General features: G+C 41.5%; 1 protein-coding gene across 1 annotated transcript in view; it reads left to right on the forward strand.

The window, feature by feature from the left end:
- Nucleotides 1-12,623, forward strand: part of LOC135548411 (ephrin-B1-like) — a 70,181-nt gene that overhangs the window by 23,579 nt on the left and 33,979 nt on the right. The window contains exon 2 of the mRNA XM_064977995.1: nucleotides 6,162-6,439. Coding sequence (XP_064834067.1) covers nucleotides 6,162-6,439 — 278 coding nt within the window. The remainder of the gene's footprint in view (nucleotides 1-6,161; nucleotides 6,440-12,623) is intronic.

A 12,623-nucleotide genomic window follows, 5' to 3' on the forward strand; every position in this document is an offset into this window, starting at 1 on the left:
AAAGCAGACTGCTGTGATAATGATGCACTGTGAAGTTTATCGTTCGTCTGAGCACGCCTTGGGGAGGGGCGATTCTGAGCTCACTCTATAAGTGGGGATGGGGGGTGTTCCATTCAATCACATGAATTACAGTGCTGTTGATTAATAAATATAATCAATAACAAATGCAACTGAAAATAATTGTGTGTGACTACAATGCAAATTAAAACTTACACTTTATATTCTTTTCCTGGCTTTGAATAAATTGACTTTAGTTTTATTCACAGAAAAAAAGTATTTACCTTCATTTTGAATAAGAATAGAAAACATTTGCTCTCCTGTCCCTGTAGACTATGTAATCATTTTTAATCAGAGATGATGGTTGGAGCGAGAGAATGTGGGAAAGTGAGAGAGGAAGCGGGAAAAATTGCACAGAAATCATAACGTTTCTATGGAAACTTGTTTATGCCCGACTGGTGCATCTTGTAAATCCGATTGGCGAGAGAATGAGGCCTTGTCTCCTCCAAAGCCTGAAAGGAACTGCCCAGGCTCTAAGTGTGTAGGAGGCCCAAATGAGTGAAGAACAAAGGAGGGCTATTTTTTCAGTCTTTCACAGTTGATAATGAGCAGCGCAGACAATGGAGATGAGTTTGCTTCTTCAAGTTTCCCATATTGCTTGAGCTTGTCCCCTTGCACCTGGTATATTTGACACATATTTGATTGTCGTTTTCCTAGCAGTGGGAAAGATACTGGGACATTTGCATTTTATATTATTTTTATGCCTACTTGGTTTGTTCAAGCAAAAACGTGCATCAGTGACAGTTCACAGACGTTGATGTCTTCATTGACAGGCTGAATTCATGTCTCTGATTCAGTGTTTGACCACGTTAGTTTCCTGGTATAGTGGAGCCAAATGTCTGCCAGAGGTTGTAACCTTAGGAAGCTGATTTTAATGCAAATATGTTGACTCCTAAACCATCCAATTTAAGATTTGAATAAAATATTGTCTTCACTTGTTTTTCTTGCAAAATAAGGCCTTAAAGGTTGGTTAATTTGGTTTATCACTCACTCAATGTTTTTATAATGATGAAACTAAGATAACAATGTTGTAAAACGATAACAGAAGCTGGATTAATCCGGCGGCCCCTTATCTATAAGTAATCATTCCCCACGGCTTAAAAGGGTGTTTTTCTAATGATTACTAGATTATAGACTTTGAGGGGCTGTGTCTTGAGATTGAGAGCAGCAGTCACAATATGTCTTTGGGACTGTGTCTCTGTTGGACCCCAGTGATTTTTATTTAGCATGTGAGGCTGAGATAAGGTGTTGTCCTGGTACCTAATTATATTAAACAGTATCCCAGGGGCCTTGGAGTGGAGGCAGCATCAGGCCTGTCAGGTCCAGGGTGGCAACTTATGGCAGGAGATGAGGCAACATGGCTATGGAGGATTAGCTCAATATTGAAATCAAATCGACTTTTATTTTTTTAAATCTGTTTTCACAAATGTACTATTTGTCCCAAATATTGCTATTTGTCCCTGCCCTGGAAGACCCTAAAAATTGAATTGCAGATAGTTGCAGATGTTATACTTGCTAGTTATTGTGCTCGTCATCATTGTATCATTATCCAGTAAAAGGACTGACCACTCACTGTTTTCCCCCACTATTGTCTGTTTATTATGTAAATGCAGGTTACTTGTTATAACAATGAGTTATGGTGATTCGGACATGCTTGTAACCATATGATATATAATGCATTTTATTTGAGGATCACCATGCATCCTAAACTGAATGTTTATGTATTACAAAAAGATCCTGGTGTGCTAGCTGCATGTAACATCACTTTAAACCCCTACTGACTGTGGAGAAAGCAGTAATAACACCATTCTTTCTCTAATGAAAAATGACCATTGAAAGGATTTGTAAGATGGCAAACTGAATGAAATGGCAATCATTTAGCACCCCTGATGAATATGCTAATCAATCTAATTAATATTCATTACGCTTTAAACCTCACATAATACCCCACTGTGTCTGCTGATTTCTGTCCCTGAAAATAATAGTGATGAAAACGAAAAAACTCTTGCCTGCCATGTCAAATTGTCATTCTTTAAACCGCATTTCCTATGGAAAGTGGTGGGAGGATATTCAGAGCCCAAAGCCCTAATCGTGAAGATGACCTGTAATTTCCAGTGTTCAGTCTGGAATTTGAACACTGTCTTTGCTTTGCTTCTTAGCTCAACAGAGCAGCAGTCCTGTTTGATCAGCATAAAGGGATTGGAGGATCTGTTTGGGCATCCCTTTGGTAGATGGTGTAGTAATTGGTAGATGGAGTAGTAATAGGCAGTCAAAGCTTTACAAAACCTGAGACATCCTAATCGGCACAGAGGAGCAGCAGACAGGGTATTGTGTTGTTTTTAAGGTATCCTTGTCTTATATCCTTCTCTGACATGTATAGCTACTCGATCATTGTTGTTGTGCATTTATTCAGGGTTGTGTTTTTGTTGGTGTATTATTCTCTATTTTTGTTGGACCACACAGGGTACTGCAGGCAACCATCAACACAAGTTGCTCTCACACAGTTTATAGAGAAATACCTAACATGGATTTTGTCATATTGTTCTATTGATGTATTCTATTTTGAGGTGCTTGTGTCAGACCATAACTGTGAACTGAAGAGGGGGCTACTGAGAGACAACAGAATGAGACAGTCAGTGTCGGTGTTGCAGACAGCCATGAGTTATGTGTTGCTCACTTTAGTTTAAAATACAGTTGGTTTTTATTTCTTTTTTATATACTGCCAGTCGGTAGCTACCTCAAATGCAGTGAATCCTTTGTTAGGTGCATGACTTTATGCTGGCCCCTGGCCGTTTACCTTATCCTCTGAGGATCCCATGACCATAAATACAGAGGATTATAACAGAGAGAGCATTGCTGCTTTGTGGAGGATTGAGTGTTAGTTTGAGAAAGTTTGCTAACAGAGCTACATTATATACACACTTTGAAGAAGGCATTTCCATTGGCTCAGAAACACTTTGGAGACGGAAACTAAAGCCAGACACCTGATCAGTCTCTGAAGAAGCCTGAGGATAAGGGCAAATCAAACAGGTTTGGGAAGCCAAACAGAGGACCCAGTGTCTGAGAGACAAAGACAACACCAATATAACTGCAGGGCCAGGCAAGCTGTGCTCACTCCAGGCTGTGCACTCTGCTTCGTCTTTATGTACAGTAATAGAATGCTGTCGTACAGTTCCGCTTCAGTATATAGTGAATAATAATGCATCATCACATCTACTAAGCTGTTAGCGAACGCAAGGGACCCTTTTTTATGTTACAAATCACAAGTCCCATCATGCATGGCAAATATCTGTAAATCCACATAGAACATCACGACGAAGGGACGAGAGAAGGAGAGACTAATTACTAGTGAGTGAATACAGCAAGTAGAGAGACCGGGTTGTTGCAGACGGGATACTAAACAAGCCATGACGGATTGACATAGTGGAACCAGGGCACATACTTTTGTCTAAGATATCATACTTACATACGCCCTGTGCAACTGAGTACTGGACTTCCTGACGGGCCGCCCCCAGGTGGTGAGGGTAGGCAACAACATCTCCACCCCGCTGATCCTCAACACTGGGGCCCCACAAGGGTGCGTTCTGAGCCCTCTCCTGTACTCCCTGTTCACCCACGACTGCGTGGCCACGCACGCCTCCAACTCAATCATCAAGTTTGCGGACGACACAACAGTGGTAGGCTTGATTACCAACAAGGGAGGAGGTGAGGGCCCTCGGAGTGTGGTGTCAGGAAAATAACCTCACACTCAACGTCAACAAAACTAAGGAGATGATTGTGGACTTCAGGAAACAGCAAAGGGAACACCCCCCTATCCACATCGATGGAACAGTAGTGGAGAGGGTAGTAAGTTTTAAGTTCCTCGGCATACACATCACAGACAAACTGAATTGGTTCACCCACACAGACAGCATCGTGAAGAAGGCGCAGCAGCGCCTTTTCAACCTCAGGAGGCTGAAGAAATTTGGCTTGTCACCAAGAGCACTCACAAACTTCTACAGATGCACAATCAAGAGCATCCTGGCGGGCTGTATCACCGCCTGGTACGGCAACTGCTCCGCCCACAACTGTAAGGCTCTCCAGAGGGTAGTGAGGTCTGCACAACGCATCACCGGTGGCAAACTACCTGCCCTCCAGGACACCTACACCACCCGGTGTTACAGGAAGGCCATAAAGATCATCAAGGACAACAACCACCCGAGCCACTGCATGTTCACCCTGCTATCATCCAGAAGGCGAGGTCAGTACAGGTGCATCAAAGCTGGGACCGAGAGACTGAAAATCAGCTTCTATCTCAAGGCCATCAGACTGTTAAACAGCAACCACTAACATTGAGTGGCTGCTGCCAACACACTGACTCAACTCCAGCCACTTTAATAATGGGAATTGATGGGAAATGATGTAAAATATATCACTAGCCACTTTAAACAATGCTATCTAATATAATGTTTACATTCCCTACATTATTCATCTCATATGTATACATATATACTGTACTCTATATCATCTACTGCATCTTTATGTAATACATGTATCACTAGCCACTTTAACTATGCTACTTTGTTTACATACTCATCTCATATGTATATACTGTACTCAATACCATCTACTGTATCTTGCCTATGCTGCTCTGTACCATCACTCATTCATATCTTTATGTACATATTCTTTATCCCCTTACACCTGTGTGTATAAGACAGTAGTTTTGGAATTGTTAGTTAGATTACTTGTTGGTTATTACTGCATTGTCGGAACTAGAAGCACAAGCATTTCGCTACACTCGCATTAACATCTGCTAACCATGTGTATGTGACAAATAAAATTTGATTTGATTCATACTAGCATACCTTAGTTACTAAGGTTTCCCACAGACAGGCAGACTGACTGACATACAGACAGACATAGCTTACTGTTGATTAATTTTAGTGTTGGGAGAATTAGTCGGCCTCCTTCTATCCACCAGGGCCTTAAGATGAATGAGTCATGAAAGCTGTTTTCTTGTCTATTAAACCATGTTGAAAGTGGTTGGGAACAGTGTGTATGCAAATGAAATGTTAATAAGGATCAAGTTGTACATTTCCGTCTCCATCGCAACCAAACACATCATCATCATCAAACTGAGCAGCATCTCTCTGGTAACTAGGACAAGGTTGTTTGGACTTTAAGCTGAACAAAAACACATTCATCACAATACCGATTTGTTTGACTTCTACAGGACAAGATCAAAAACAGACAACATCAGCTCTTCTCTCATTTTGGATTAAGCACGTCAGCAGACCTAAGGGTTCTTATCAAAAAAAAAGAAAAAGAAACCACTTGAAAAGTATGATGCATCAAAGGCAATCAGCAGGTCTAAATCCTCAAATAGAATTCAGCAGGGCCTGTTGCTTTGAGTTAGAGAGAGAAGATATCAAAATGAATTTGTGAAAGATAAGGTGTGGAGCATCTAGATAAGGCATGCATGCCATCTGTCCATCAGCGCTTTGTGTTTATCTGTACTCTCTCCTCACTTGCCGCAGATTAAGCTCAATCAGGGCCCGGGCAGCCCTCTGTCATACTGATTTCCTATTGACATCTGCCCTGGTATTGTGCTGTATGTTTGCTGAGGTAAAGATATGAGATGTCTGCTTTGTTTACAGTGTTTTAAATCAATGGGCATTCATGTAAATGAATGCAAGTGTTTACATTATAACAGCTTGGGCTCTTGGTTGTTATCTGTGTGTTTGATGTTATCAACCCCAGATGTAAAAGCATGTCTCAAAGCTGTCCTCGACGGTCGGCCATGTTTATGTGGCGTTGTAATCACCCGCCCCCGCTTCCCTTAACCTGTTCCATACAATTAATTCACCCATGATTTGTTTTGCACCGGCTTTAAGTGAAGTGAAATAACAAACAATTTACTTTACATTAGTCACTGTTGCTCAAGCAACTGCAAGACAGACACGGACAACACTAGTGTATTGGGTAGAGAAGAATCACATTTTATAGAGAGTTATAACACACTGTTATGCAGTACATGTGTGTATGTCCAGACCTTATATGTATTGCTGTTATTAGAGTATTTGATATTCTTAACTTTCTCTGTCATATTTTGTCTGTTTCAGATTTCAGTATGGGAAGGGCTTGGTGATGTATCCCGAGATAGGAGACAAGCTGGACATTATCTGCCCAAAGGCAGACATGGGGCGGCCGTATGAGTTTTACAAACTATACCTGGTGAAGAAGGAGCAGGCAGACCAATGCAGCACAGTCATGGACCCCAATGTGTTGGTCAACTGCAACAAGCCTGAGAAGGACATCAAATTCACCATCAAGTTTCAGGAGTTCAGTCCAAACTACATGGGCCTGGAGTTCAAAAAGAATGTCAATTACTACATCACATGTGAGTATCTGGTATTTAACCACACCGATGCATCTTATTTTATACCATCTATAAACTTTGTATTGATGCTTAGAAATTACAACACGATTGTTCCTAGATTATTCATAGTTTAATACAGCCCCGACATGGAATAGAATTGCGAACAATTCACAAGGCTTTTCCTTAATCTGTCATTTAGAAATGGTTATTGTAGTGCTGCGATAAGATCAAACAGTTGTATTTTCCATGAGCTTAAAGGGATACTTCGTGATTTTGGCAATGAAGCCCTTTATTTACTTCCCCAGAGTAAGATGAACTCGTGAGTCTTTGGATACCATTTGTATGTCTCTGCGTGCAGTTTGAAGGAAGTTGCTAACTAGAGTTAGCGCAATTCCTAACTAGAGTTAGCGCAATTACTAACTAGTGTTAGCGCAATGACTGGAAGTCTATGGTAACTGCTAACAGGGTAGTAGATGCCATAGACTTCCAGCTATTACGCTAACACTAGTTAGCATTGGCTTGCGAAACTACCTCTAACTTTCTTCATACTGGATGCAGAGACATAAAAAAATGGTATCCGTGAGTTCATCTGACTCTGGAGAAGTAGATAAAGGGCTTCATTGCCAAAATCCCGAAGTATCCCTTTAACGTTCCTTAGTATGCCACATATAGATACTGGCTCTTTTTCTTCGAATACAAGTCTTCTGAAATATTTGCTGTGATCTGAAAGAGACCTGTCTAGTACAACTGAATTGATTATCCTTCTGCTGAGCCTGAAATCGTTACAGCTCACATTAAACTCCCTCAGCACAACATGGACATTTTCTTAAGGTCATCTGACTATATTGTATGTTGAATGAAAATCTTATCAGGTCGTCCTTGGTCGGGAATGCCTGAGCGTCCTTGAGTATCTTTTGACCCGTTGTTTTTAAGTGCAGCCACTACTAGCCTAGTTCTCCCTGCTCAGCGCGACTCTAAGCGCAGAGGGGTCTCTGAATTTTCTGAGTCGAAATCGTTTCTGTCAGATCCGGTCAGTTGCAATAACACTTAAACTCTGGCAGAGGGGTCAGCTCCAGTCAAGCAGGCCTGATTTGTTCTGTTACACATCGCTGAGCCGAGCCCATTGGCTCTGACACCCTAACACCAGCACATAATCGACTTCACCCGACTCCACAGGTCCACAGGCCCAAGGCTTCTTTTCTTTAACCCTTTGATCCACATGGTATGTCTTTAGATCATCACTGGTGGCTGGCTGGGGAAGGAGTTCTGCTATTGTCCTGTCCTCTCCCAGATCTAGCATCAGAACATCAATGACACCATCATGTCCAGTCTCAATGATAACTGGTCTTCAACCCAACATGGATGGCCCATAAAAACACACTGAATGACTGGTGAAGCATGAAAAAGTGCTTCCAGCTTTGATACTTCTCTAATAGGAAAGCAAACATATTGTGTCTTTGCCACAAACTGATTACATTTCTGATTATCCTTGAAAGTAGTCTGTATATTTTCCTCATGTTCTTTAGTCCTGTTCCAAAAAGAACAATTTATGATGTGGTTGCAAGAGTAAATGGGCCACATTTATCAAAACATGTGTGCAGACTGAATGTGTAAGAGCAGTCCCAGCCACACACGTACAGAACGTTGGATAAGGTATCCGTGATTCTTGTGACAGTGACTCTTGTTAAACAGTGACTCTTGTTAAAGGGGAAATGAGCTCAAGCGCTTGTTTAATTAGTGAACTCTGCAGCTCTCTGAGTATTGGTGGATTAGTGATGAAGATGAGATGCAAGGCACAGTGCACTCTACACTGCTGATTCACTTGTTTCTTCATAAATCAAAGTGAGGTTTGATGAAAACGCACAACTTCAATTGCCAAGAGTGCTGCTGTCTGTGAGAATATCTCTCTGAGATCTGACTGACTTTGTCTTTGATCTAATCCAGGGTTTCCAAAACTCGGTCCTTACTTTACCCTCTGTAAAAGTATTTCAATGTTTGGTTTGTTACATTTGAAACGCAAAGGTGCGTGTAATGTCCGTTTTTATATTTTACTACGTTTTCTACTTGAATCGTCTTTGTCTCTATCCTGGTGCATGCTACTTCCCACACAAAGCCCTGCTCCCTGTCACTCAAGGAGAGCAGTTGCTCGACCACAGAATCACAACCACTTTCTTGCTGTTCATTCTGCAGCCTGCATGGTCAGATAGATGCAACAAGATGTTGGTGACATGCTGCTTTCCACTATTACACTATTAGTTAGTGTATCTTACTGTCCGCAAACTACTGTCTGCTAGTTTGTCTTTTCATAGCAAGTTGTGGCTCAAATAAATCTTGTTAACCGCTCGTAAGCTGGCTAGCTAGCTTGCTAAATGTAGTAAGAGTCAGAGCAAACATAGCTATCGAATACAGCATGGTACCAGTAATGGTGTATGCATACTATAGATAAGTCTGTTATTTGTGCAACGATATCAAAGAAATGAATCATAGTGGGCAGAACATGCAAGGAGGTGGGCAGAGCCAAGCATGAGCTCGTGAGATCCTACTGGCGTGTTCTAGAATTTATTTGCACATTTCCAAATTACTTTTGTAATGTATATAAACAAAGTGCATATAAATGTAACAATTCAAAACGAATCTGAACAACACAATAATAGAATATTGCACCATATCAAAGAAAAATAAATAACAATGTGTAAAACTGCAGCATTCGACTTAAAACATTAAACTGGCCCATCTTTTCCCGCTCTTCTTTATTATTTATGTTATAACCAGCAGCACACAGCAATGCTGACCATATTTAGCTTTTATGAGAAATTTGTATTCAGAAATGCAACTTTCGAGGGGCTTCTTCACTCAGTAATTATTTGTCCCGTTTTCGAGAAGACCCTCTCAGAGGGAACAGATGTGGCCACTATGCAGAGTCTCCCTGTCATGACTTTAGTAAGCCATGTGTAGACAGAGGCCTTGTTCTTCCACCAGCTCAAAGGATCTGCAGACCTTTGGAGGGGCTCCTCCAAATAGGGACGGACCTCCATTATGGCATCTGCTGAGGGATTCCTTCGTGCTGCATCCCCAGCTCTCTCATCAAACAGCATCCAAACAGCAGACGTTTGTGGCACTACTGCTGGTGCTTCTGCTCCATCTGATCCCTCTTCTTCCTGTTGCCCTGGTGCCTGAGCCAGCTGACTGCTGGGGCTGTCCCTCCCTGCTGCTGAGGTTATTCTTTGAAGAGCCTCATCAATCGCTCTGGCATCACTGAAGGCTAACTTCTTAAACCTGGGGTCAGGTGCAGCGGTTTCTGATAGCACGTGATTATATTCCATTCTGTGGATCTTTCTGTCCATGGATGAACATAGGGTGTCCATCAACTCTGTCACATGTCCTGTGGTTACATTTGCTTCTCTCTGGCGACTGGCTGTGATTCGCTGCAGACCCTTACACAGGAGTATCATTTCTAAAGCTGTCGCATAGCTGAAAAGAGAGATCAGTAACTTATTAGTTCAGGTTCATGTTTTGATACGACTGATACTACATTCTCATCTACCGGTCATATACATATATAATACTGGATTGATGTAGTAATAACTGCTTACTGTACCTCTCTCCACTGATCTCCACAGTGCCCTGCTCAAAGGGTTCCAGGACTCTGCACACCTAATCCACCACCACCTCCCATTCCTCTTGGGTCAGAGCATCAACAGGTGGATTGACAATGTCCAGGGTAGAGATGATGGAATTCTTTGACTCAAGAAACTGCTTCAACATATAAAATGCTGAATTCCACCATTGTCCATTGTTTAGGCCCCAGCTCAGGCATCCCCATCTGGCGTTATGTAGACTTTTTAGTTTTTCAGCACCTACTGTGGCCCTGTGGAAGTATTCCACAGCTGCTTTCACTTTGTCCACAGTGGGCTTCATCACCTTCAGAGCATCTCTTACTATCAGGTTGATTGTGTGGGCAAGACATGGATGATGGGTCCATTTTAAAATGTTCATGGCTTTGGTCATGTTAGCGGCATTGTCGCTAACACAACAGAACACTTTTCCATCTACTTGCCACTCTCAACAGTTCCTCTCCCAAGTTCTAAGGTGTGTCTATCGCTGAACTCAAAGCAGTCCAGAAGACAGCTAGACATCGAAAAATCTTCAATGAAGTGACATGTAACCAACATGTAAGACGTGGTTACCCTTGATGTCCAGCAGTCAGTGGTAAGGAAGACTGCAACTTTTTGGACTCTTTCCCGTCCTGAAACCTGCGTGCTCTCGTACAGTTGTGGAATAAGTGATTTTGAAAGGGTTTTCCTGCTTGGAATTATGTACATTGGATTTAGACTATTGCTATAAATTCTAAAACCTCTGTCTTCCACGATCGAAAATGGCTGGAAATCGGTGGCAATCATTTTAGCCAATGCAATATCAATTTGGCCTTGTTTTGCTACAGACATAGACCTTGTCATAAACTGGTCCATAGAAGACTGCGTTGCTGTGGGTCGCGGAGTAGATCTACTTGACTGAGTGGATACATCTCCACGTGTGGAGGTGCTGGCTCCACCACTATCACTAGCAGGCCCACTAGTTTCTCGAAGCTCCGCTACAGCTAGCTTCACAGTTGGGTGTACAGTTCACATATGCTGATGTAGGTTGTGCGTAGAACCGGCTTTATATGAGATTTTGTTTTGGCAAATTCTACACTGTGCTCTAACATTGTGTACATTATTAAAATGCATCCAAATGCTACTGTGCTTCCGACTCATTTTCCAGCTGTTGTTTTCACAGCTGTCCTTCATCTCTCTTCTCGGCTGCTAAGTGTGTGACTGTGAGTGAGTTGGCTCGGCCCTCCCTCACGTATCTTTGGTTCATTGGTTGACAATGCGTGTCTGATTGACAGGAACAACAGGTGAGGCTGTTAGTCTGAGCAGACAGTCAGAATGAATGTGTGTGCTTGAGCATTTAGGCCTATATTATTTTATTTCTTTTTTTGTTCCTTGAATTAGTTAATTCTATTCATTTAAATCTTTTGATTATTCAAGATCTTAATTTTTAAAATAATTTTATAAATATATTCGTCTCTTTTGATATGCAAGTCGGCTCCCAACGTTCACCTACAAGTGCTGGCTCATAGAGCCGACTCGTTCGTGAATGACCCATCACTACTCTGTGAAGTACGCGTGTGCAATAACTCAATTTGCTCTTGCACTCCTTCTAAACTTTTGTAAACTTTGGCTACAAGTCTACAAAAACGCAGTCCACTCTGTTTGTTACAGATTATAATTTTGGAAACAGAAAACTGTATGGAAATCAAATGTTTCATCGATGAGAAAATTAGAAGAATGTCAGCCAAAATCCATCTCACTCCATCTTCTCCCACTAAGGACCACTGGGCTTCCTCTCATCACCTAGTTTGGTAGTGAGTGGAAATGCCAACCAGATGCTTCACATTTATACACCAGACAGAACATGCTGTCTCGTTGTTCTATCTGTGGCAGTGTCTTCTAAATCAGAGAGGAATAGGCAAAGCATGTATATGTTAGCTAGCTACATGAGGTAAGAAAACGTCTAATGTAACATCTAATTAGTGTCACCTGGAAACACTGGCCAACAATTTTGGTTGTTATGTTGTTATGTCAAACAACAATGAGCCCGGTTACATGCACTCAATAATATGATTATTGTGGATAATCAGATTAATATAATGTTTAGTTTAAAATGTTTGCATGCTTTGCGAGAAGAACGATTTTCCTAATAATCCTGTTTACATGGACATATCTGAAATCAGGCTACCTGATGGGACCTAAATAAATGCAGAAAATCAGCAATCAAAATAAACGTTCTACCACAGTGACCATGTTATTTTTGCAAAGCCTATTTGTTTTTGTGTTTGGACAACTATTTCTAAAATGTTCACTTTCAGTTCATCCGAACGCACTTCACTTGCGCATGAGAGAGAGTTTTGCGCTACCAGTGCTTGCACATGTGCAGATCAAATACACCACTGGAACGCCGATTAAGCTGTTTGCATATCGTAATAATTTGAAAGATTGGCGAGTGCTTACTTCGATTTTGACCTTACACCTATTAAGATAAGGTCATTGTATTACAGAAAAACTTTATTGACTTGAAATTAGTACTGAATGCAGGTAAACCTAAGTATATGTAAATATAAGTATGATGATTTAAGCATGTGTACTTTGGATCGTGTCCCTGC

Source organism: Oncorhynchus masou, chromosome 11 (genome assembly GCF_036934945.1).
Source record: "Oncorhynchus masou masou isolate Uvic2021 chromosome 11, UVic_Omas_1.1, whole genome shotgun sequence".
In the NCBI taxonomy this organism is placed as follows: Eukaryota; Metazoa; Chordata; class Actinopteri; order Salmoniformes; family Salmonidae; genus Oncorhynchus; species Oncorhynchus masou.